Source organism: Hylobates moloch, unplaced genomic scaffold (assembly GCF_009828535.3).
Source record: "Hylobates moloch isolate HMO894 unplaced genomic scaffold, HMol_V3 SCAFFOLD_19, whole genome shotgun sequence".
Lineage (NCBI taxonomy): Eukaryota > Metazoa > Chordata > Mammalia > Primates > Hylobatidae > Hylobates > Hylobates moloch.
The window spans coordinates 42985242-43013040 of NW_026652294.1; the positions used below are offsets into that span (position 1 = coordinate 42985242).

The following is a 27799-nucleotide window of genomic DNA, read 5'->3' on the forward strand; positions in this document are numbered from 1 at the left end:
GTCCAGTTAATAAGATGCACTAAGAAAAACTTGTGACTTCCATCTTGGTGGAAAATCAAATGCATACGAACATATTCACTCGCCTTTAAAGAAGCTCTTATAAGGATAAGGAAAGAGAGGTACAAATGTAACAGTTAACAAATCTGTATCTATATATACCTTCGATAGATAAAGATATTACCAATGATAAGGAGCATTGGGATCCTTAAAGATGAATTAAATCTAGAGCCTACCCTGAAGAAGAGTATGTTCTTTGAGAGATTGAACATGTATAGGAGCTATGTGGTAGAAAGAATAACTCTTAAATGTGTGTCAAACCTTGCTCTAAGCACTTTATATTAACTCCTTTAATTCTCACAACAACCTTATGAAGTAGGTTTAATAGTTAGTATAGATGAGGAAACTGAAGCACAGAGAGGTTAAATAAAATTTCCAAAGTCATATAGCTAATAAGGGGCAGAACTGTGTGACCTTGGTCTGGTCACAGTTTACACGTTGTAAACCTTAGTGTTTTACTAATTCTTGAAAGCAGTTGGCGCTTACAGGAATGATTTTCTCAATCAAATGGCTTTTGAGGAGTCCTCATTTGCACTAGGTTATGAGATCTGGACCTACCATTTATATCTTGGCAAGCCATTTGTAAGGCTTATTAAGGTTATCCAGTAAGCCTTACTGAACATTAAAGTAGAAAGATTCGTGTTGCTATGAAGTTAGGAACACAGGGGATCTACCACTAGGGAAAACAATGTTTAGTGAAAACGTAAAACTCTACTGGCCTAGACAGATACGAGGAATAAATTGCTCCAGGATTCTGAAATGACTTATGTGCCTGGGTACAGCTGGAGAAGATTAGTAGGTCAGGAGACCTGTGAAGTCAGTGGACAAGGTGGCACAGCCATGAACTCTGTGAGGACAGACTGTGTACAGACTGTCGTAAGAACAAACTGATGCTTTTAGCAAAATTTTTATGCATCCCCACCCCACTTTCTTTTTGGCAGGGTTAGAAGAACATTTAATTTTTGGAAACTTTTAATAGTAGAAAATTTCAAACATACACAAAAATAGTGTAATGATCCCCCATGTACCCATTATATAGCATCAGCAATTACCAACATATAGCCAGTCTTATTCTTCCTCCCTCCAGCTATCTCTACTGAAATACTTCAAAGCAAATTCTGATTATCATTATTTTATCCACATAAATGTGTTACATGTCTTCTAAGTGATAAGGACTCTTAAGTACATAACCTTGATACAATTATCTTACCATTAAATGAACAAAACAGTATTACTAGATAGCTACTCAGTGTTCACATTTCCCCAAAAGCCTTGTAAATGCTTTATTTACAGTTAATTTGTTCAAGTTGAGACCTCAGCAAGGTATGTGCACACACTGTGTTTGGTTGATGTCTCTTAAGTTTCTTTAAGTCTGTGGTAGTTCTCTTTTCTCTCTTTTCCTTACCATTTATTTGTTTAAAAAGTTGGTTAATTTATTTTGTAGCATTTTATACATTTTGAATTTGGCTGATTGCATCCTTTTAGTGTTTAACATGTTCCTTCATGCCCTGTTATTTACCTTTAACTGGTAGTTACAGAAACTTGATCTGATTTTTGGCAAGAACACTTACTTCATAGACTGTGTTGTGTGCTTCACATCACATCTAGGTGTGGTGTTGTATCACATCAGGAGGCATATGATTTCTTGTTGGAGCTCTTGTTAAGATAAACCAGTGGGCTTAGGTGCTGCCAATGTGATCCATATAGTGTAAAGTTCTCTGTCAGCCTTTCATTCTGGTAGTTCTGGCCCATTAACTTTGCCTACATTAATTATTTTCTTAGGAATAGGTTGACTCTTATTTTCAGACATATGTGGCCTTTGCAGATAGTAGTTGTATCCAGCCAAAAAAAGACAAAATTTGTGTTTGGGGCATACGACTGAAAGCAAATTATAGTTAAGCCTTGGTCATCTCTGACTTAACTATGCCAGTACTGAAGGATATGAAAGTGTATTTATATGCACACATATGATATACAAACATTTATTGGGATGCTCTGTATTTTGATAGAGTAAAAACTGGATACTTGTCCTTTCTACCGTGTGAGTTGACCCATTCATTAGGGCTCATTAATCTTTGCGGGTAATCAAAAGCCATGTCAAGTAATAAGATGTTCTCTGGTGAAGTTGAGGAGCCAGTGGTTAGACAAGACTAGTCCTGCCAAATTAAGATCAATCCCACATCAGAGTCCAGCTTTTAAAATTTGTGTTCAGTGCTTAGAATGCTCAGATCCTTCAGGGCATTGCCTTCCCAATACTTGGGAATCAGATTGAGTCATCAAAAGTCAGTTTGGTGAGGATTAGAAGTGTGTAAGAGTTCTCATCCAAGGTTTAATAATAAAAATCTGATGACCTACTTGTGTTTTAATTAGTAATGACCTTTTAATGACCAGTATATTGTTGTCCAGTTGGTGTCATTTACCCTTTAGTAGTAATAATTTCTTTTTTTTTTTTTTTTTTTTTTTTGAGATGGAGTCTCGCTCTGTCGCCCAGGCTGGAGTGCAGTGGCGCAATCTCGGCTCACTGCAAGCTCTGCCTCCTGGGTTCACGCCATTCTCCTGCCTCAGCCTCTCCGAGTAGCTGGGACTACAGGCGCCCGCCACCACGCCCGGCTAAGTTTTTTGTATTTTTAGTAGAGACGGGGTTTCACCGTGGTCTCGATCTCCTGACCTCGTGATCCGCCTGCCTCAGCCTCCCAAAGTGCTGGGATTACAAGCGTGAGCCACCGCGCCCGGCCAGTAGTAATAATTTCTTAACCAACTTTCCTTTTTTCCTATTCCTGTTCCGTCATCTAGCTTTAACTAAATTATTAAAGTCTCTCTCTCGTAATGTTCTACAACTAATTTGCTCTTTTGATTTTCTTTTTGGGTCTTTGTAAGTAACAAATCAGAAACATTTCAGTCAAGATTCTCTCATGTACTGTATACACATAAAGTAGATAGAGTGCAACATATCTTCTTTGAGTGCCATTCACGCTCTCGATTATTCTTAATTTAGCCCAACGTTTTAAAACTTCCAATTTGTAGAATACATTTATGGGCAGCAAATAGTTTTTTATTGTGTCCACTAGGAAATAAAAGTGTCATTCACATGTTAATGTTTTTGAAATTGGGAGTTATTTAATGAGGGTCAGAAGAAGCCATTCGGATGGGAAGAGGAGTATAATATTGCTGATTATTACAATATTACCTTTGTGTGGAAGATGCCTGCTCATTTTCTACCTCTGTTATTTGCTTTTGTAGTGACATAGTTGGATGTTAATTTATTATTATTTTTTCTGCCATATTCTGTTTATTCTGCTAATTACAATTATGGGGAACATCTCCATCTCAGGTTCCTGTTGAGGGGCACATACAGGAACTCAGAGGAAAAAAAAAATCAGCTGTGTTCTTTTTTTTTTTTTTTGCACACAAAACAATAAACATTTTCTAAAAGTACATACAAACAAAAAGATGCATATCAAACATATTAGGAAGGTTGCCCATGGGAAAACAAGGAATAGAAATGGGGGGTGGGAATTAAAGAAAATTAATGAGAGAGGGACTTTGTATGGATCAATGATAATAACTCAATCCTCTATTTGACAAAGAAGAAGGAAGAGGAAGAAAAAGAAAGTGGGATAAAGGATCAGAAAGGGAGGAAAATAGAAAAAATTAGAGTACGACTCCAGGGTAGACCTGTTTTGTTGTCGCTTGGTTGGTTGGTTGGTTTGTCAGTTGTATTTTTCATATGTTTCGCCATGTTGGCCAGGCTGGTCTCGAACTCCTAGCCTCAAGTGATCAACCCGCCTTGGCCTCCCAGAGTACTGGGACTACAGGCGTGAGCCACCACGTCCAGCCCCCACATTGCCTCTGGCCTCTGTGGTAGACCTCCCAGACGAGGCGGCCGGGCAGAGGCGCTCCCCACATCCCAGACGGGGCGGCCAGGCAGAGGTGCTCCTCACTTCCCAGACGGGGCGGCCGGACAGAGACGCTCCTCACTTCCTAGACAGGGTGGCGGCTGGGCAGAGGCGCTCCTCACATCCCAGATGATGGGTGGCCAGGCAGAGGCGCTCCTCACTTCCCAGACGGGGCAGCCGGGCAGAGGCGCTCCTCACATCCCAGAGGGGGCGGCCGGTCAGAGGCGCTCCTCACTTCCCAGACGGGGTGGCGGCCGGGCAGAGTCGTTCCTCACATCCCAGACGATGGGCGGCCAGGCAGAGACATTCCTCACTTCCTAGACGGGGTGGCGGCTGGGCAGAGGTGCTCCTCACCTCCCAGACGGGGCGGCTGGGCAGAGGAGCTCCTCATAACCCAGATGATGGGCGGGCAGGCAGAAACGCTCCCTACCTCCCAGACGGGGCGGCGGCCAGGCAGAGGCTGCAATCCCAGCACCCTGGGAGGGCAAGGCAGGCGGCTGGGAGGCGGAGCTGCAGTGAGCCAAGACCACGCCACCGCACTCCAGCCTGGGCAACACCGAGCACCGAGTGAGCGAGCCTCCGTCTGCAGTCCCAGCAAGCACCTCGGGAGGCCGAGGCGGGCAGACCATTCGAGGTCAGGAGCTGGAGACCAGCCTGGCCGACATGGCGAAACCGCGCCTCCAGCCAAAGGAGAAAAACCAGGGAGGGGTGGTGGAGTGTGCCGGCAATCGCAGGTAGCCCGCAGGCCAGGGCAGGAGAATCACGGGAGCCTGCAGCGAGCCGAGTGTACTCCAGCCTGGGCCACAGAGGGAAGAAAAGAAGAAAGCAAGAAGGGAGGGAGGGAGGAAGGAAGGAAGGAAGGAAGGGATGTTAATTTAAATTTGACTGTGAATTGTTACCTAACATTCCTTAAAAATGATTATATAGTGTAATGCAGCGCAGAAATGGAAAGTTGGTGGAGTATACAAAAGATCGCCACATGTCTTATGACTCATGGCAGTTAAAAATGCCACATATCTTTTTCAAAGCCAGAAGATGTCTGACTAATTTTTGTGTCATGAAATTCTATTGTTAGCATTTTTCTACTAAAAGCTTCTGTTAACTTTTTCAGAGAACCTGCATAACATCCAATTACACATATTTTGATTAATGAGGAAAAAAAAACAAATTGGACCCATCAGGAAATACAGATAAAACACCCTATTGTGTCTCTTAGTGAAACTGTTTGTCCTAAAGATGTTAAATCAAACATTTGAGCTTCGATTCCTTATTTATTGAAGAAATATTTGAGTTCCTATTAAATGACAGGTGCTGTTATGGAAAGAACTGAGCTGTCAGACTCATTAGAATGTTCTGTCTGATTTCCAATGGTCAGAAGTCATGCCGATGGAGGCTGGGCGTGGTGGCTCACGCCTGTAATCTTAGCACTTTGGGAGGCTGAGGCGGATGGCTCACCTGAGGTCAGGAGTTTGAGACCAGCCTGGCCAACATGGCGAAACCCCATCTCTATTAAAAATACAAAAATTAGCTGGGTGTGGTGGCATGCACCTATAGTCCCAACTACTTGGGAGTCTGAGGCAGGGAAATTGTTTGAACCCAGGAGGTGGAGGTTGCAGTGAACCAAGATTGTGCCTGGGCAACAAGAACGAAACTTTGTCTCAAAAAAAAAAAAAAAAAGGTACCATATAGTAGTAACAGGTTATTTGAAGGCTCTCTAAATGGTCTTAATTAAAATATAAACGAAATTATATATATGACTTAATTATTATTTTGCCTTTCTGGATTCCTAAGGATGCATCATGGTGAAAAACAGAGTTATTACACGTAAAGTGTTACATAGTGGTGTGAATTGTTTGCTTTGAGGGTAAAGTAATTGGTCAGTTGGACAAGGTAGTCAGGTGTGCCCTGGAGGGTGGAGAGAAGTCAGCTTGGAATAAAAAATTAACTGAACCTGGGCAACATGGTGAAACCCCTTCTCTCCAAAAAAAATACAAAAATTAGCTAGGCATAGTGGCCTGTAATCCCAGCTACCCAGGAGGCTGAGGTGGGAGTATCGCTTAAGCTCGGGAGGTGAAAGCCGCAGTGAGATGTGATCATGCCACTGCACTCCAGCCTGGGCAACAGAGTGAGACCTTCTGTCAGAAAACAAAAAACTGTGATTCAATATGGAGTCGAAAGGAAGGAAGGTAGACTCTGACTTTCCTGAGCTAGGATGATGTGGACGTACATGCTCTTTCTTTGCTTTAAGAAGATGTTCTTGAAGTCAGGAGTCTGCTAGGTATTTGAAGGACATCTGGCTTGATAATCTTTGATAATATTTTCATACCAGTTTGTAAATCAACTATTGATATATGATGGAGAAAAATATATTCATAAACCATATCTTCCTACTTTATCTCTAATTCACTTGGAATTTGTTTTACTTGTTTTTAGGCTTGTTTATGTATTTGGATAGTTATAAAAACCAATTACAAATATTAATGGAAATAAGAAAATTTTTATCTCATATTTCCAATATTGACACCTTGGAGTGTTTTCTGACACCAAGCAATTCTCTGACAACAACCGTGTATCCAACAATTGAATTCATTTCTGACACTATTTACCTGGAGTTAGCATCAGATCTCACAAGTTAAAGGGCTCAGTGCTTCAAGATTCTCTTCACTTAGGATGCTAGTCACAAATGGGGTGTTCAGGATACTCCTACTCCTGCTTGGATGACTTCAAATTTGGGGGTTCCCATTATCAAACTTGACCGCAACCCCCATCAAGTTTGATAATTTGCTAGAATGTCTTACAGAACTCAGGAAATAACTTTATTTACTGTTTCTGGCTTATTATAAAGGTTACAGCTCATAAACAGCCAAATGGAAGAGATAGGACCCTGTATAGGGCAAGGTATTGGGAGTGAGGGGACAGGGAAATAGCGCAGAGGTTCTGTGACCTTTCCGGGCACACTCTCCTTGATTCATTTACCAATCCGGAAGCTCCCCAAACCCTATTGTTAGGGGTTTTTTTGGAGGTTTTATTAGGTAGGCATGATTGATTGTATCATTGGCCATTGGTGACTGAACTCAGTCCATAGTCCTTTTCCCCTTCCTGGAGGTGTGTGTATGGGGGTGTGGCAGCTGAAAGTTTTAACAGTCTACTCACTTGGTTGTTTTTTTTTCTGGTGACCAGCCCCTATTCTGAAGTTATATAGGGGCCCTCTGAGAGTTACCAGACTCTTACACAAACTCAGGTACGGTTGAAAGGGCCACATTATCGGTAACAAAAGACACTCCTGTCACTCAGGAAATTCTAAGGATTTTAGGAGCTCTGTGCCCCAAACCTGGGACAAAGGCAAAATACGATTATATTTTTCATTGTACTACAGGTACTTCTGTAGCAAAATTACCTTGCACACAATTGGCCCACAGCTTTGAATCTATCTGGGAAAAACAGTGGTAACCCCATAATGGGTTGTCTACTGGATGGCTGATTTTTCTGTCGTGAAAAGGATGAACATGGTTTGTTTCCTTGGAGCAAATGGGTACTTACGCTAGGAAGTTGTCTGCATCTTATAGCTTTCTTTATTCCAATCTGCTTGCTAATGAAGTTCATATAGAATTGAAGTGCAGAAGAGTTAATTACTTACGACTTATGACCAGTCTGGCTTTCTTGTAGAGTTAATAACATTGTTACTTATAACATTATAAACTTGCCAAGAAGGAGAAGTCAGATCTGATTGTTTTGATGTAAGGAAAAACTCAGACTTTTTTCCTCTGCTTTCGCACCATACAACAATCAACATAGAAGACTTTGTGACCAAATATGGGGGATTTCTCCCCACCAGCAAACAAATAATCACTTCTGCAGCACATACCAGCTGGGTGTCCTCCAGTTCAATTATCACACAGCTTACCTGGAGATAGTGTCAGATCCCACAGGTTGAGGACTCAGTCCCACAAGGCTGCCCCTGCTTCAGATACCAGTTGTTAAGTCTGGGCCTTCAGAACTTCTGACAGTCCGGCTCCCAGTTGGGTTTCCCACAACCCTCCTTTGGGGTTAATTAATTTGCTGGTCTTTCTGGTCACCAGCCCTCGTCCTGAAGCTAGGTGCTGCCAGTCATCAGTCAACTCATTAGCATCCAAAAAATACATCACCTCGGAAATTCCAAGAATTTAAGGAGTTGTGTGCCAGGAAATGGGGACAAAACCAAAAGTATATATTTCTCAATACCACATTTGGTAGCTCCTCAATTTGTGTGCTGTTGTGAGTACTTACCTGTCAGCTGAAATACGGATCTAAGCCCTTAGCCCTGTGGCCTGGGGCCACTCACTAGAGCTCTGTGTCATTGTCTTTGAGTCAAGACCAGCCTTATATTTCTTTCATTGTGTTGTACACATTTTTTTTCATATGCACATAAAAAAGGTTTGGAAGCACTGATTGAAAAAATATTGATGTTATAGTTATAAAATATGGTTAATGTTTTTATTTCACTTATAGGTGGTGAAAAGTTGTTAAAATAGGGTGGTGATAGGATGTCATGGCATTTACCAAGCAGGAAAAATAAATGTAAGACCTGTATGCACTTGGTTCTTTGCCAGGGTTCAAGCAGGCTGTTCTTCAGAGAGTATCTGATATGTGCCTCTGTCTGTACAGTGAGGTCAGACTAGAAGCCACTCCATGGGCTCTGGGATATAGATGGAAATCAGAACAAGCCTTATGACTTTTCTTGACATAGCTTTCCTAAGTTTGCATATTATATTCCTTGTTCCATTAGTAAGATCGCTACTAAAAAAATAAGCATCAGTTATGTGGATGGTTTTCCAGAAATCTGAGTGTCTTGTTCTTGGTACATTGTGAGACAGTAACTTAAAACTTTGGGGTGCTCATGAGGAGCTTAATTAGAATATTGAGTTTGATTAGGAGGCAGAGGTTATCAAAATGGCCTGTGTATTACGAAGTAAGAGACCACTGTTGACTGTTGTACATAGAAAATTTTGTTGGGGTTGATCAATTTGGGTTTGTGTCTCACTTGTCTTCATGGGATTTCTGTTGATATATTCACAAGTTCGAGGCTTAAAAACACAAATGCCCTTTGGATTTGCCAGAGTTTTAGGCATCACATGGATTTAAAAATGGTCTGAGCACCTGGATAAAATGCTGAGTACCTTTACTGACTCTTGCTATGCTGCAAATGTTTCCTCTTCGTGGCTAGAACTCTCAGCACATGTATAGCAATAGTGTTTCTATGTGAATGGAATCAGTGCAGGTATATAGCAGATAAGGCCGTTCTTATTAAGGACTCTGAAAGATGATGGTATGAGAGAACTCAAAGAGCTAGGGACAAATTAAGGATTCAGAGAACTATTAACACATTCTCTTCTCCCCTGAACCAAAGGTGGAGATAACTGGCTGCCTCCTTATGGGTATCCATTTGGAACCTTCTCAGAGTGGTTGTGTAATTGTGGAATTCCAACTCTTAGGTTCCCATGAAGTCTACTTGCAAAATCATTGGAACATGGAGTTGGGGTTTGGGGGGTTATTTTAGATAAGCTTTTTATATTTTGTTGGTGATTAAAATGTTGTTAAATTTAGCAACATTTTAAACTACAGTAGGGCCTTTTTGGATTAGCTGGCTCCCTGGGTAATTTTTATGGGGTTAGACTAATCATGACTTGGCCAGAGAGATTTTCAAATTAGCCTGTGGAATTATATATTTGCTTATTGGTAGTAGACATCTGGCTCAGAGTCTGATAGAAAGTGATGCTGTTATTGGCTTTAAGTGATAGCTCAAAGGTGTGGCTGGCTGTGGAATCCTGTAATGATGGCACTGTGCTTAATTGATGTGAAATAACTGGAGATCAGAGAGGGGCTATTATAATCAATGACATTGGTGGTTAGCTGAATCAGAATGGATGAATCAGTTATGAGTTTCTGTTAATAGGTTTAAAAGGAATTTAGGGTGTTTTGGGAGCTTCATTCCATGAAGCTTCATAAACCCCTTATGTTATTATAACTGAAATGAGTTAAATTTTTTTTTCCTTGTTAGATGAGCAGCTTGGAAGCAAATTTTGGGCTTTTAAGCCTTCCAACTCTCCCTGAAGACTTTTGTTAACCAAACAAGGACCCCATAGTAGGAGGTAGTCTGCAAGTAGAATGCTGCTTTTGCCTTTGTCTGGCGTTCTAAGAATCTGATAGGAGCTGTTAAGCCTTTTGTTGTCAAACCAGTACCCTTTCAGGAACTGATAGAGGAGTAACATAATCCTTGGTATTCTGGGTTAAAATTTTTTTTTTTCTATCCAAGAAAAGGGCTATGAATCTTTTGCCAGAGGTCGGAAATGCTGAGGGTGAATTATTTTGTTTTTTTTTTTCCTTGGCAGCAGAGCCTCTGAGGCCCAAGCCTGTCAGATGAGGAAAATGTTTAATATTTAGGAATCATGGCTGTTAGTAATCTACTTTTACCCTAGTTTAGGACTTTGGCCATCATAAATGTAGACAATTATCATAATTGATAATAAAGCTGGAATGAGTGACTATCTAGCTGACTGTTATGCATAGTAATGCCTTTACTCCTCACAGTGCCCCTATGGGGAAGGTAATGTTAATCCCATTTGGCAGGTATGGCGCTGAGGCAGAGAGGTGAAGTCATTTACCCAAGAGATATTATATAGCTAGTAAGTAGCAGAGTTGAGCTTCAAAACTAGGCCGATTGGCACTGCTAGTCTATATTGATTTTTCTGGTTTCTAATTTAGTAGAATTAGGAAGGATCCTGGATTAGGATAGGAATAGGATTTTTATGGGAAAGTGGTTTTAAACAAATTTACAAAGCAAGCTGAATTCTTTGTTGCTAATATATTTTGTTGGTTTAAACGCTATCAAACAAACATTTTCCAGTTTTCTTCTCTAGAGAATTTAATAATTTCTCAATTAGGTTTTAATATGTACTTATAACTAATATAGTAGTTACTACTTTTCATGTCTACTGTTTGCCAACTATTATAGCGTATTTAAGGTATATTAATCCTTAACAGTACTGCCAAGGAGCAGACTGTTTTTATCCTGGTTTCACAGATGTGTAGTGTACTAGACCACAGAAATATTCCTGTTTTTATCTTGATTAGTGTTTCACTGGTATTAGTATTTTCAGTGGTGATCATTTGACATCTAGGAAAAAAATTTTCTTCCCTATTCCTACCCTTTAACCTCCTTGTACATTTCTTTTTCTTTCTTTTTTTTTTTCTTTTTTTGAGAGGGAGTCTAGCACTGTTGCCCAGGCCGGAGTGCAGTGGCGCGATTTCAGCTCACTACAAGCTCCGCCTCCCAGGTTCACGCCATTCTCCTGGCTCAGCCTCCCTAGTAGCTGGGACTACAGGCGCCCGCCACCATGCCCGGCTAATTTTTTTTGTATTTTTAGTAGAGACGGGGTTTCACCATGTTAGTCAGGATGGTCTCGATTTCATGACCTCGTGATGCGCCCGCCTCAGCCTCCCAAAGTGCTGGGATTACAGGCGTGAGCCACCTCTCCCGGCCTCTTTTTCTTTTTTTTTGAGACAGGATCTCACTATGCTGCCCAGGCTGCTTTTGAACTCATGGGCGCAGATGATCCTTTTGCTTTGGCCTCCCAAAGTGCTGGGATTACAGGCGTGAGTCACCATGTCTGGCCTCACATTTCTTTTTAATTTTTTGGCAGAATACCCAACAAAACAGTCTTTGTGGAGGGGTCAGCTACCTTATCTGTTGTTCATCTCCACTGCCTGGCATATAACTTGTTTGTAATTGTGGTATTTCTGCACTTCTTGTTGTGTAAAGTATTATATTGGGCTTTCTAAAAATCCATTTTACACACAAAAGTGTAAAATGTGCTAAAAGTTGCTGTTGGGATATTTACTTGACTTCTTAAATAAACTCAGAACCATCTAGTTTCCAAAGTGCTTAGCTGTGTGGATGAATAACAGTGCTTTATTGATGAGAGTTCAAAGTTCTGAGTGAGATTTTATGAATTTTTTAGTAATTGCTCACTCCTATGTATCAAAGATTGCCAGTGGGGGGAGATAGGGGCAATATAATATTAGCTGATAGCAGGTCACTTAATACATGGATATATGGAATACCTGATATTGCGAGTCTAACATATCTTTTTATTTATTTATTTTTATTTATTTATTTTTTGAGATGCAGTTTCACTCTTGTCGCCCAGGCTGGAGTGCAATGGCACGATCTCAGCTCACTGCAACCTCCACCTCCTGGGTTCAAGCGATTCTATTGCCTCAGCCTCCCGAGTAGCTGGGATTATAGGCATCTGCCACCACGCCTGGCTAATTTTTGTATTTTTAGTAGAGACGGGGTTTTAACCATGTTGGCCTGGCTGGTCTCGAACTCCTGACCTCAGGTGGATCCGTCCGCCTCAGCCTCCCAAAGTGCTAGGATTACAGGCATGAGCAACCGTGCCTGACCTAACATCTCTTTTTCTTTTGAGCTTATGAAATATTAGGTCTCTCATTACTGTAGTAATTTAGGGAGAAAAGAGAATGAAAGTAAGTTCTTTTCTACCACTTTATTTCCTCATTTCTGAAATTGTTTTTGCATAGTTGGAATTGTGGGTTACTCATTTCATAACCAGTGATTACAGATAATTAAAAAATTATTCCAGGTAATGTTTCTGTTTTGAAAATGAGGTAGTAACAATGAGAGCCAAGGAAGAAATGAGAATTTAAATGACAGCTCCCCTCTCTGCGATGTGATGTTCTGAATACTTGTAAGTCAAATACCAATATTCTTAAAGGTATTCTATGAATGACTTGTACACTGCAGTTCCAGTTTTCTTCTTTTTGTGTGGTTGGTTCTAGGGAATACCCTGTGGTGTCAGTGGGTGTTCCCTAAAAGGGATTGATTCAGATTGCTTTTTGATTATTCCTTCCTGGCTCCTTTTGCATGTGAGTAGTTGACTTAAAAGAGCAACTATTTAATTTTTATGATTCTTTTCATTAGTTGGGTGGTAGTTCTGTCTCACCTGAGCTTGCTTATATGTATTTAGTAGGTCTATTAGGAAGACTGGGACTGCTGGGCCTTTTGTTCCATGTGGTCTTTCATCAAGGAGAATAGACTGAGCTGCTTCACATTCAAACTCAGGGCAGCTTTCCAGGAGGGGGAAAGTGGAAGCTACAAGGCCTCATAAAGGGCTTAGATTTGGAAGTCATACAGTATTCATTCTGCTATAATATTGTGGTTAAATCAAGCCCCAAGGCCAGCCCAGATTCAAAAGGTAGGGAAATAGACCTCACCTATTTATGGAAGGAGCAGCAAGGTCCCTTTGCAGATGGGTATGGACTCAGGGAGCTGTGATTCCTTGGTGGTTATTTTTGTGACAATCTACCAAATAACCTACAGTGAACTCAGCATTGTATCAAAAAAGCTATACTCTAGAGGCAGCTATTGTAGATCCTTCAGTGATCTTCATTACCATGAACAATAAAGTACTTTGCTATTACTACAACAGATGTTAAACAAAGGCTATCGAAAATGGTGATATCAGTGGTGTTGAAGATATGCAGATTGGCTAAAATATTGTAGAGATGGTCTCCATTCTTACAGGCTGGGCGGGAGGATTCTAGTGATTCTAGTTCTCTGATTCTGACCATACAGGTAACAGAATCTTGCTTTCCTATGATATAATGAAACAAAACAAGCCCATTCTGGGGGGAGCAGTGAAATGTTGATAAGAAAAACAATCTACTAATAATTCTAATTTAATAAATATTTGTCGAACTGCTGTTTTGTCTGAGGTACTGTTATAGGTGATTTGCAGAGTTCAAAGATAAATCAAGATAGTTAAAAATTTAAAGCAGAAAATTGTTTACAATTTGATGGAAACAGACTTGAGGATGAGAGAGGATGGTAAGGTGAGCCCAGTGTAAAGAGTGTTTCTCCCTGAGGGACATACTGATGTTTTTGGAAACTAAATAATGCTGGCTCTTAATAGAGGAACTGACACCTTTTGCTGTTCTGTAAAATGGGAAGGGGAGATGCTTTTGGTAACCTAGATTGCAGAGATTCCATAGATTTTGTATTGAGTAGTGGACTCTCAACTGCCCTTGTTGAAGTTTTTGGCCAAGATTGAAGCAAACTATATGCTCAGCTTAGCTGGTTGTGGAAAGCAATGTTAAAAAGATTTGTATTGCTTGAGAAGTTAGTGGAGGGAGAATATTCAGGGCTCTTTATCATCTTGTTTTTAAAGCTAAATAAACCTGGAAGGTGTCTTCCCTCCAACTTCAATATTCTGTGAGTCAGTGGGTTGCTTACAACTAGACAAAGGATATTCCTAGGCCTCAATGAATGTGGGTACGCTTGACTAAATCCCTTTCTTCAGGATTACAGTTCGTAATATTCTTGATGATTCCATGTTTGGGAGTGCTTTTCTCATGAGAAATTTGAGGAAGACACTGTGTGCCGATGCTGTGAAAAGCTTGTTTGAAAGGTGCTGGCTGTTCTCTTAAGGCAGAGTTTTAAAACCAGAATTTCAAGGATGATTCTGACAGATTGTTGCCCTCAGCCTTGGAGTGGCTGAGTGGGGACAGGACTGCTCAATGCCTAGGCCAGCCTCTGGACCAGCTGCAATTCTAATTTTCCCAGCATGTTGAACAAATGTTCTCATTTTTTAAACAAGCCATAGCATGAAAAAAGGTAGGCAGAGTTGCTTTGAGGGGTAGAACAGTGCTTTGGAAGTGTGATGAGGACAGGTACTGTTTTCCTAAGTCAGGGTTCTTGGTTGCAAACAACAAAGATTTACTCCAGCCAATAACCATATAGGCTTAAGTTGTCTGAGGCTGTCCATGTCAGCTTTATTCCCAAATCAATAAACATTTGAAAGTGTTTTCTGTATCAGGCACAGATCTAAGGTTTTAGGTATACAGAGAATCTCTCAGGAAACCGCTTCTGTATAAATATTTTAGGATGTTTGATGCCTCGTTTCTCTCCTGCTATAGTTAAAGGGACGATGTTTATCTGTGTTGACTGGTTAGAAATTGATTATGTGACAGTCCCACCAAAGGGGTTATTATAATCACAAATTCATAATGTTTTTGATCAGTTATTTTAAACCCTGTTGTACAAATATTTCAATCTTTGTTAGCATCTAAAAATCTTTACAGGTCATTTATAGTATCACTTCCCTCCTTTCTCCCTGTGAAAGTTGTTTCAAGTTTTTGAAAAAAATTCATATTAATGTCCTATTTGCTTGTAATTTTTTATCATTAAAAATAGCTGAGTACGTGGTGACAGATTGCTTTTCAGTTTTGATTTTTTTGAGGGACCCTTGAAAAAGAAGTAAACGAGAGAAGGACCCAGCCCCAGTAGAGGCTCTAGTACTTAAAGAAAGTGAATAGGAGAGGAGAAGATACCTTTAAAAAAAAAAAAAAAAAAGCTCATGCCTCCAGATAGCCAGAAACAGCTTCTCCTGATGTAAAAGCTATTTTTCTACTTTTCTTGAGTCTTACCTTTGGTTGACATTTTGGGGCCTTCCTTTTCCTCCTCAAAACTGCCTTACAAGTTCATCTTAAACTAATAAGCATTTGAAGAGTTGGGGTACACAGATGAGACCCGGTAATGTAACTTGATCATGTGCTAAGCTCCTTGGCACTTGTTTTAGGCTCTGAGTGATCTTTGCTTGGAAAGGCTTCGAAACTTACAGAATTACTTAGTGTATTTTGTTAGTAAATGATCAGAGTGTAAATTTGGACTTTTTCAAGATAATTGCAGATGTCTCTGAAGTGTAGAGTGTGTTTAAATCTAATTTATGTAACTTAAATCACATTCTGTTAATCACGGTAAACGTTTATGAAGTTAATGGCCTTTAAAGCTTTCAATTTAGTTTTTATTTAAATGTGAATACAATGCTGAAAAAATCTCTCTCTGTGTATTCAGTATAAATATTTATGTTCAAGAAAACAGTTTAAGCTTTAACTGTTGTAATATATTTAATTATCTGGTAAAGTTAGCTACTATTCTGTCAAATTGGGCTTTTGAAGAAAGGACCAATTTTTGTTTTTCTTTGGATAGTTTTCACAATAGTTCTTTGTTCTGTCCTTGTCTTGCATTTTATTTTAGTCTTATATTCATTTTTCTTCACATGGAGATAATGGATGATGTGCCAGATGGTTTCAAACACAAACTACATGACATATGCTCAGTTTTTTTGATTTGAGGAGTTTGTAAAGATTTTCTTCAACTTGCGATAGCAAAGTTTCTTAACTTAATTTTTTCTGTAAATGATTTACCATATTAAGGTAATTCATAGGTTCAAGTTCCAGAGATTAGGAGCTTAGTGTCTTTGGGGACCACCATTCAGCCCATTGCAGTCTGTTTTCTGGGCCCCAAATATTCATATCCTTCCCATGTGCAAAATACATTTACCCTACCACAGCGTCTCCAAAATTTTGACTCATTACAGTATTAACTCAAATGTAAATCTCACCTAAATATTATCAGCTCAAAAATCCCAAATCCCATTATGAAAATCATTTAAATCAGGCATGGGTAAAACTCTGAGTATTATCCAGGGCAAATTCCATTTGGTTTCAAGACCTGGGAGTAATCCTCTATCTTTAAATATTTTCTAAAGAAAAATTTTCAAGAAGTAAAAGAGCATATTTACTAAAAAAACTTTTTTTTTTTTTATATTGCTGAACCTCTCACAGAAAGTTTTTCTACCAGCAATATATCTTATTAGTGATTCTTTTACCCAGCCATTCTGATCATCATGTTATCATTATGTATATATAATATAAAACCTTCAAACTTTGCCATTTTCACATGAACAAAAGCTTAAAATGTTTTTGGTGTTAGTGTCTTTTTATATTTTCCCTTAATTTGTCTTTACTGCTCATATTTTTATCACTTTTTTTCTATTTTTCCTGGTTTGTATGATGTCTTTATATATTTAGAGCTACTGATTTTTGTATTGCAAGAATATTCCCAAGGTTCAATTTTTTTTTAGTTTTGTTTTTTGGTAATATACTGAGAGTTTTTTTTTTTTTTTTAAATACAGTCATATCTGCTCTTTTTCCTAGTGTACCCTTTGCACATGTTGTTTGAATGTGCTTCCTCAACGTTATGTGGAAAAGTCATACTGTACTAACCTTATTTCTGAAAATGGATGTGTCTGGTCTTCGCGGGAATTCACATAATCTGGCAGAAAGGAGGCTCATCTTTGAAATCTGATCTAGGGGCCATTGCAAGGAGCTCTGTGCTCTTGTCTATCTTCTCCATCCAGTGTGGCTCTGTCAGATTTTCAGATCTCACATTTACAGTTTGAACCCTCTATTAAATCCTCATCCACTGAGGTCAGAAAGTGTTTGGATTGCAGAGATATTTTTTGAGTAGTTAATTGTATAATAAACTCTAGAGAGTGAGTGCAGGAAAAAGTGTCCCTAAGGTGAATGTGAAACCAAGATATGCTGCAAATGCTTAAAAAATTCAGTTCTGTTACAAGGTATCCTTGTAAGTCCTAAATAAATGATTCTGTAAGACTTATTGATATAGAAAGAAATGTCAGTGAATAAAGCATTTTACAAAGCAGTTTCATGGTCTGATTTCAGTTGTAGTGAAAAAATACGTGTCCGTATCTATGTATAGAAGAGTCTGCGGTAGATAGTAAACTGATTATTTTGAGGTACTTGGATTGATAAGTTTATGTAAAATTTTAACCCTATGTATTGTATAGATGTATATGTAACATTTTTAATATATTTGATCTTTTTTTGCATTTTTTGCCCTTCTACAATGGTTGTTTTACTTGGGTAATAAAAAACGTTGGTACCTCTTCCCTTCCTACCCTAAGGAAACAGCTTCACGGAAATAATTATTTAGAATAGTTGTATTACTAACTTGAAGTTGACTCTACCGTAATGTTTTTAGCAATTTTTCAGATTCTTCACTCTGTTGTTTATATTCATTGAAATGAGGGAAAATGATATTTATTAAACTGAGGGCATTAACTGTAACACTGGATAGATGGTAATATTTTTAGAATTTTTCAGTATATCTGCTGAGATAATTGATTTTTATAATAGTATTTTCATTTGCAAAAGTATTAACTTCCCTGAATAATGGAAACTTGAAGTGATAAGCATTCTATCTATTGTATCATAGCCTAGTGAATGATTTGTAGTTAGTAACAACTTTAGATTATTTTATTTTTTCTTAGTTCTGAGAAATTTCTCATTGCCTTTCAAAATATTGTCCTATATTAACTGTTTGTTAAAGCAAGTTCTCTTGCCTTTTGGTGTGACTTTCTTATGCCCTCAGAATAGTACCTGTAATTTATAGTACTTGAAACTTTTACTTTTTATTTGTTATTTCTCAGGTAAACGCAAAGCACTGAAGTTGAATTTTGCAAATCCACCTTTCAAATCTACAGCAAGGTTTACTCTGAATCCCAATCCTACCGGAGTTCAGAACCCACACATGTGAGTATTCTTGGTAATCAAATAAAAGGCTCAACTCAAGCAAAGATTTTAAAGTTACTGTATTTTATGAATTTTTCCAATTATGAGATGTCAGTATAATTTCTCTGACTAAACTCTCTGGGAATATTGTTTATTCTTTTCCTTCTGGAGTTCCAGTTAAATTGCAAGTTGCATTTAGGAAATTTAACTGTCTTCTGTCCAACTGTACAAATCTTCATCACTTAGTGACAAAATAGAGTCCCATCTTATTAAGCTAGATTCCTGCAAGATTTCTATGTCATAGTAAATTGAAAGAATTGTGTACATGTGAGTGTACAGATATCAGTGGTTATCTCATTTACTGAATTTTTAAATTAAACAATGGAAATGATATTGTAGCATCTTAGTGAAAATATTATTAGAGCATCTTAGTTAACATAAAGCAGTACCTTCAGAACAATATTTTACATTAACCTTCAATTGAATCTAAGTGATGTGAAATATTAAAAAATCTCTTCTAATTTCCCATCCTAACCTATCATGAAAATGAAGGCCAGTGGCTGTACTTTTATAACCATGTCCATAAAAATAATTTTGAGCTAGTTTCAATATTGAGAACTATAAAGCAAGTAGTGTAAGGTATGATTAAAAAGCTGGCAGATACATTTAAAAAAAAATAATTTCTCAACAATTTGCATCTAGACCTTATTAGGCTTAAAATACATTTATTCTTCCCAAAGAGGCACTTTTATTGCTATTTTCTCTTCTTTCAGAATTTGGTATTCATTGTATTTACAAACAGTAACAAATTGGTAGAAGGTAGTGTCTTGCAAAAGAGATGCTTAAAATATTTTTATAACAGCAATGTCTAGAAGGGAGTGAGGTGTGTGTATGTATATATACACTTATACTTTCACTCGTAGCCTTAGAGGGAATGAAAGATATTTTAAATAAAAAGTGTAGTAACAATTTATTTTTCTCAATTGTCTATTAATTTTATTAGACTGGTGTTCATAATTACACTTCTTGTCAGAACTCAGCCTAGAGTCCCACCCTTTTTACCTTCTCTGAAACATCAAGTAGGGGCTATCTTGAGGAAGGAAACTTAGTACTTATTAATTAGTCAGGATTTCAGCAGCAAGGAAACAATTCTTAAAAGAACCTCCTTCCTTATTCTTAGAATTTGTAGTGAAAGCTAGTACAAAACTAATTCTTTAACATAGCCCCTTTCTGTTACCTTAGTTACTAGCTGAACCATATGTTGGAGGTCTAAGAAGGAAAGGATATAGCAGTAATCACCAAACTTATCAGATCTTTCTTTTTTAAAAGCCTTTTTGGACAAGGAGAAAGACAACCTGACTTAAATTAGAACTGGAAAAACATTCATCTATTTGTACTGTCTTCCCTCTGGAGTTTCTTTATATATGCGGAGTTCATGGAGCAAAAATTTTTAAGAAATAGTAAACACAGGGTGGAAAAAAACTTTCTTCCAAAGTTGAGTTCAGGTTTTATTTTTTGTTTTGTTCTTAACTAATGTTTTATAATAAACCTATAGCCAGCTAGATTTCTCATCCTTTGTTTCTTCTCAGCAAGTATTTAAAGTTTGAAAGGACGTTGGTAATAGGTATTTTTACCTTATGATAGACTCTTTAGAGCTTGATTCTGGTATGTAAAAATTTTAGACCCAGACTTTGTTGGAAGTTTTTTATTGTACAGGTCAATTGTTCTGGGTTAGGAATAGGTAACTACTAGCATTGTTACTGGTCAGAGATAACTGTTTTATTACTTAGAACAGCGTTATCTCCTCTACCTTCCCAGCCCCTTCCAAAAGATATCCTTTTGTACTCTTCCTCTGAGTTGTTTGCCATCAAGCACTAAAAACAGTTGTTTCTGTTTAGGATGAGTACTTGCAATTAGAAAAACGTAACTTGTAGTTTGTGGGAGTTTTGAAATAAGATATCCCTTCACATTTATATGTTTTTTCTCCTAAAATTTCCTTGAACTTTAATAATTACAGATGTGAATATAAAACTTGTTCATGAATTTAGGAAAAGATAAGATGAAATAAGCAAGCTAATGAAGTTAAGATATGTCACAGGATCTGGTTTCAGATCTCCTTGGCATTTGATGTCTCCTGGATGCAGGATCGTTTGCAAGATTAAAAAAAAAAATTGTAAGACAGTGTTCTTTTTGTCTGAGAACCAACAGTTTAAATAAAATTCCAATAAATGACAATTGGCTATTGTAATTTCAGCAAGGCATAAGGTAATATGGATTGAATGTCAAATTAAAGGTATACGAGGGGTAAATCATTTTAGAAAACCTCCTTGATGAACTGTTTCCCAGAAGAACAAGATTTTACTGGATTTTGAAAGGCAGGGAAGGTTAAGTGAAGACAAAGGACAATGGCATTCTGGTGAGCGTATGCACAAGAGATGTTTTGGGAACCATGTGTAGATCTGTTTAATTGTAGCAGAGATGTTATTTATAGATTACCTATTTCTCTCACTGGAAGCTTTTAGCATGTTTTCTTTATTCTTGATATTCTGTAATTATATGAGGATAAGCCTCAAATTGCATCATCTTCCCATGTATCAGATTAACCCTTTTAGTTTCAAGATTCATCTATCTCTTTTTCTGGGAAAATTGCTGCTGCTTTCCTTTTGATACATTCCTTCATGTTTTTCCTATCACCTTCTCCTGAAACTTGTGTTACTGGGATGTTGGACTGCCTGTATCCCCTGTATCTTAGACTTTTAAAAAATGTGTTCCATCTCATTGTTTTCTTACTCTGTATCCTGGGAGATTTTCTTTATTTTCCATCCCCTCTATGGAATCTTGGCAATCAGTTTAAATTTCCAAGAGTTGATTGTGGCATTTTCTTAGGATTCTATTCTTAATTTTGGATACAAAATAGGGAATTTAAAAATTCTTTTCTGTTGTTTGAATTATCGATTTCCTCAAGGGTCAGTTTTTCTTTTACCTGTTTCTCATTAGTTTTTTTCACAGCTTATAATTTTTTTTCATGTCTTGTTCTTGATTGTTTCTTGAATGGAAGCTTTGGTTATGGATCATCACCTGGTGGGCTTGGCTTTACTTTTCTGTGAGTATTTTGGGAGCTAGCTCTTAGGCCAGGAATATTACCAATGCTAGAATTAGTAGAGCCAAGATTCACCTTAGGAAGCCTGGTTCTCTCCAGATATGTTTGTTTTCTTTGACGATGTGCCCCCTTTTTATTTTAAGGGAAGAGTAAAGAGGAAAAGTGGAATTAACTAGACCTTTCTTTTTTTTTTTTTAAAGTGTCAGGGTCTCACTGTATTGCCCAAGCTGGTCTTGAACTCCTGGATTCCAGGGATCCTCCTGCCTCAGCCTCCCAAACTGCTGGGATTATAGGCATGAGGTACTGTGCCTGGCCTAGACCTTCCTTATAGAAAGAAGTTTGATTAACTCTGGTTTCTAGGCCTTCATTTCTTCTGACCATGAATTCTCTCTGATCCAGGGTTCTATTCGGACCATGCTTTGTCTCTCATATTCACTGCATGCCTGCCTCCTACCATCTGTTATAGGTTATAGTTTTTTCTGTTTATTTTTAAACCTTTTATTACAGAAAATTGCATACCTATCCAAAAGTAAAGTGGTAGATGAATCTGTCTTTACTGTCAATCAGCTTTAACAGCTTCAACAGTTAATAGCATGGCCAATGTTGTTTTATTTTTTCCTCCAACCCCTTAGTTTTAACCAAATCTCAGATGTTATGCAATCTATAAATATTTTAGTATGCATTTATAAAAGATAAGAGCTGCTTTTTAAAGACATAATCATAGTACCATTGCTACATGTAGTAGAATAAATAGTTCTTTAATGTCATCAAATAAGCAGATGACCTCATTAGTTTTTTTATTTTTAAATAATTTGAAGTGAGGTCTATACAAGATCTTGCATTCTATGTAGTTAGCTGATCAATCTTTTAAACTAGAGTTCCTTCTCTTGAAATCGATTAGTTTTTCTTTGTGATCTACTCTCAGGCATTCAGAAACTTAATTCTTTTAATTTGTTTATTGCTTATTTCCTTAAAAAAGGATTTTTGGGGGGATCTTGGAGGATGAGGAGACAACCTGAACAGGAAACCTTGATTTTTAATTATCGTTGATTAAAATTATAAATATTTTTGACAGAAAATGCATGTTATAGTAGAGACTCTTGTACCCACTAACATTTTTTCCCTTGGCTTTTAAAATGAAAGATTAAACTGGATAGCCAAAGAGTACAAAGAAAAAGCAAAGGAAAAATGTGTGGCTACCTTTTAAATTTTCATCAGGTTTGGATTCTACTAGACACTATAAATCTTTTTGATACTCTAGGGTTATTCTTATAAATGTGGCCACCTTGTGTTAAAATCATGTTGTGTATATGAATTTGACAAACAGAAGTAGATATTCTGTTAAACATTCCTGTTTTCATGATGGTGAGTTATGGTTGAGTGTTCTCAGTATACTGAATCGTTTAGAATATGTTCAGTACAATTGTTATTCTGAAAGAACAGCCGTTTTATCTTCATAGCATATCACAATTGTCAAGAAGAAACACTAGCTTAAAAGTTAACACTGGAAATAAATAGTGATGAATGCAGATAACATTTTGGGGCTTAAGAGTTTTGGAACCACACGTTTTAAGTTTAAAGGGCTCTCTTTAGAACAAGAGAATCTCTAGGATCTCCCTTATCTTTGTTTATTACATTGGAACAGACAGAGACTCAATTGTGCTATAGAACATCTAGGAGTAGTTTAAAGACGTTTCAAGGTCCCTAGTTAGTAACTAATATTCCTCGTATTTCTTGATGAGCCTTCTCAGTAGTACTTTATCTTAAAACTTAGAATTTCTTCTTCTGTTGGTTAAATTGTGAGAACTATGTCTTTTAAACGTTGCTGTCTTAGAATTAATGATGAGGCCGGGCACAGTTGCTCACCCCTGCAATCCCACCACTTTGAGAGGCCGAGGCAGGAGGATTGCTTGAGCCCAGAAGTTCGAGGCCAGGCTGGGCAACATGGCAAAACCCCATTTCTACAAAAATAGGAAAAATTAGCCACGTGTTATGGCATGCGCCTGTGGTCCCAGCTACTTGGGAGGCTGAGGTGGGAGGGTCAATTGAGCCCTGGAGGTTGAGGCTACAGTGTACCACTGCACTCCAGCCTGTATAAGAGTTGAGACTCTGCCTCTATTAAAAAAAATAAATAAAAGTTTGTTTTTAAAAAGAAATAACAATGGGTAGAAATTTAGGAGTCTGGATTTCTATCCTTGCATTGTCGTTATCTCTGTGACCTTGACTTTATCACTTAATTCTGATCTCAATTTAGGCATTGAATTAGAATAGTGACACACTATTTTATATAATGAATTGGGAGGGGAGAGAATTAAGACAGCTTTGCACTGCTTTCTTTAAATAAAGTCTCATGTACAAAACTGATAGGCTTAAAAAGATAAAGGAGGAACTGTGCTGACTGAAGTGTTTGTGAGGTGGGAGAGAGGTTTGTAGCGTTATCTGCCTTCATTCCCCAAATAGTCCCAGGACATCTCTGGTGAATTTCTAAGTGTGAATACCTCTAATCTCCATGAATTTGAAAGTTTTTTTCTATCTCTGAAATTTTTTGAAGCAATCATGATACTGTGAAATCTCTACATTTCTGTGGTGGACCACTTTTACAAAATAGCGGTAATGGTAGAAGTATTTATGGGTATGTATTAATAGATTATGTTTAATCTCAAATGTGTTAAATACTATGGTGTGTGTGTGTGCGCGCACGTGTACGTGTGCGTGCGTGTGTGTGTGTGTGTGGCTGGTTTGGTGCTACTGCTGCGAATCTTTTTTCTTACTGTAGTAAATATACATAACGTAAAAATTTTTATCTTAACCATTTTAAGTATACAGTTCGTTGGGATTAATTATGTTCACATCGTTGTACATTTGTCACCATCATCATCATCCACCTCTAGAACTTTTTCATCGTCTCAAATTGAACTTCTGTACCCATTAAGCAATAAGTCCTTATTCTCCCTTCCTTCTAGCCCTGGCACCCACCATTCTACTTTCTGTCTCTGTCAATCTAACTACTTTTTAGGTACCTCTTATAAGTGGAATCATAACAATATTTATTTTCTGTCTAGCTTATCTCATTCAAAATAATGTCTTCAAGGTTCATTCATATTGTAGAATGTATCTTTCTCCACCCTTCTTTTTAAGGGTGAATAAATATTATTTTATTGTTATGTGTGTACAGCATTTTGTTTAGCCATTCATCTGTTGTTGGACATTTGAGTTGTTTCTACCTTTTGGCTCTAGTAAATAATGATGCTGTGTTTGGGATAATCTTTAAAGCTTAGATCATTGTACTTCTTAATGTTACAGTTTAGGGATATTCAATCTTATCTTTGTCCCACCTTCCACCTCAGTGTACCTGAGGCTGTGGTACACTTCCATAAGTCAGCAATTCACTGGAGAAGTGATTCTCGACAGAGGTGGCAGTGGTAATAGTGGTAGAACTGATTCTCTTTGTGGGCCCCTACCCCCTTGAGATTCACATTCCCTTCAAGCTGGATGTTTATAGCTGAGGTGGTGGATGCTAATTCTGGAATATATATTTGCATAGATTAATGATACATGCTGTTGAGTTGTGTGCTTTTGGTGTTATAAATCATCTTTGTTCTTGAATCAGAGACCGAGGCAGACATTAGAAGATAGCCCTGGTTTTTTAACCCACAGTACTTCTAAGTGCTGCTCCTTGAAGATACATCTGACTTCTTAGCTATTGATGAGTTTTCTAGCCATTTCTAATCAGGCAGTTATGTTGTTGAGTTCTGATTTCAATCAGAATATTATAAGGCCTTTTGCCTTTGTAGTGTGTATGTTTCTGGAAACTTTTATCTATTATTAAGGAAATTTGCTATATGAAGGTAACTTTTTTCAGTGTTTTTTTTTTAAATTATCTACAACTGAGTAACAGTATGATTATATTATTGTTCTTGAGCAAATGTGTTTTCCCGAGTTAATAACTGCTTCATTTATGGTCCACTGTGAATCTTCTCTGAACATAGTTAAATACATCAGTTGATCACTCAGTTCTCCCCGTCTCACCCCCTTTTTTTCTTTTTTTGAGTTAGCTATCCATCCATACTCTTGCTTTAATCTGGAGTGGTTGCACTTGAGGCCTGCTTCACAGGGCTGTTGCCATTGTTTTGTGAATGCCTAATTCTGATTCTCTGTTTCCGGGATTTCATCTTTTTTATTTTTCGCTTTCCCACTCTCATTTTGGTAGAGTATATATTCTAAGTCTTTCTGAGATAAGAATTCTTTCTTAGCAGTTTTTAATTATTTCTTAAGCTTTTTGGGTGTTTGTATGCCTGAATGTGCCTTTGTCTTTTTTTCAGACAGAGTCTTGCTCTGTTGCCCTGGCTGGAGTAAATGGTGCTATCATAGCTCACTGCAGTCTTGAACAACTGGACTCAAGTGATTCTCCTACCTTAGCCTCCTGAGTAGCTGGCACTACAGGCATGTGCCACCATGCCTGGCTCATTTTTAAATTATTTTGTAGAGGACAGGGCCTTGCTGTGTTGCCCAGGATGGTCTCGAACTCAAGCTATCTTCCTGCCTCGGCCTCTCTGAGTGCTGGAATTACAGCCATGAGCCACTGCCTGGCCTTGAAAATGTCTTTAAATAAATAACCCTCATAATAGATTAGCAGTTTTATTGGGTATAGAATTCTGGGGTAGAAATTTTTCTCCAGAATTGTGTTTGTATTTCGACAATGTTTTCTATTTTCCATGGTTACTTTAAAAGGTTAGATGTGACTTTGATTCCTGAACCTTTGTATGTGACCTCTTTTTTCTTTTGTGATATATTGTGGGGATTTTTCTTTTTCCCCAGTGTCTGAAATCTTGCTGTGTTTGCATTCTTCCTCCCCACCTCCCCTCTTCCCTTTTCCCAGTCTCTTCCCTCCTTTCCCTCCTCCCCTTGCCTTTCTTTTTCCTTGTAGTTTGCTCTCAGTGGACTCTTTCAATCTAGAAACCACTCTTTCATTCTAGGAAAGACAGTTTATTATTTTATTCATCTGGGGTGTGTGTTCTTCTGACATTGCTATATTGATTCAATGAAATCCCATCAGACTTTTAAAATATGTATAATGTGACAGTTTGATTCTAAAATATGTATGAAAATGCAAAGGACCTAGCTAAAAACAATTTTGTAAAACAGTAAGTTGGGGGACTTAAAACGACCCAATTTCAAGGTTAACTGTAACACAGTCAGCCTACAAGTACAACCTACAAGCCACAGTAATTAAGGCTTGGTGGAAGGATATTAAGGATAAACAAATGGATCAATGGAATATAATAGAAAGTCCAGTAGACAAACACACATGTATAGTCAATTTATTTTTGACTATGGTGCTTATACAGTTCAGTGGGAAAAAAGATAGGCTTTTCATAGTGATGGAACAAACTGGAAAAAGGTTTGAAAGGATAAATCTTAATTTCTACTTCACACCATATGCAAAAATTACCTCAAGATGGATCATTGACCTAAAAGTAAAAGCAAAAACTCTATAAAGCTTCTAAAAGAAAACATCCAAAATATATTTGTTATCTAGCATAGGCAAAAATTTCTTTGATAGGACAAAGAAACCACTAAAAAATAATAAATTGGATTTTATCAAAATTAAAAATTTCTGCTCATCAGAAGTTTTTTAAGAAAATAAACAGGCAAGGCCAGGCACAGTGGCTCATGCCTGTAATCCTAGCACTTTGGGAGGCCGAGGCAGGCGGGTCACTTGAGGTCAGGAGTTCAAGACCAGCCTGACCAAAATGGTAAAACTCCATCTCTACTAAAAATACAAAATAGCTGGGCGTGGTGTCGCATGGCTGTAACCCCAGCTACTTGGGAGGCTGAGGCGAGAGAATTGCTTGAACCTGGGAGGTGGAGGTTGCAGTGAGTAGAGATCATACCACTGCACTCTAGCCTGGGTGACAAGAGCAAAATTCTGTCGGCGCAAAGGCAGGGAGGAAAGCAGGGAGGAGGAGAGGGGAAGGGGAAGAGAGAGAGAAAAAGAGAGACTAGAAGAAAACATTCACAATGTATTTATGTCTGACAAAGGACTTTTATATATATAATAAACTAAAACTCAAAACAACCCAGTTTACTTTTTTGGTTTTGAGACAAAATCTCACTGTCACCAAAGCTGGAGTGCGTCATAGCTTAGCCTCCAGAGTAGCTGGGACTACAGGCTCATTACATCACGCCCGACTCATTTAAAACCATTTTTTGTAGAGGTGGGATCTTGCTATGTTGCACAGGCTGGTTTTGAACTCTCCTTAAGTGATCCCCCTGCCTCGGCCTCCCAGAGTGCTAGTATTACAGGCATTGAGCC

General features: G+C 38.1%; 1 protein-coding gene across 3 annotated transcripts in view; it reads left to right on the forward strand.

Moving 5' to 3' along the window:
- Positions 1-27799, forward strand: part of MAP2K4 (mitogen-activated protein kinase kinase 4) — a 125371-nt gene that overhangs the window by 18326 nt on the left and 79246 nt on the right. For all 3 annotated transcript variants that reach the window (XM_058431624.1, XM_032139763.2, XM_032139762.2), the window contains one exon: positions 18302-18404. In XM_058431624.1, coding sequence (XP_058287607.1) covers positions 18302-18404 — 103 coding nt within the window. The remainder of the gene's footprint in view (positions 1-18301; positions 18405-27799) is intronic.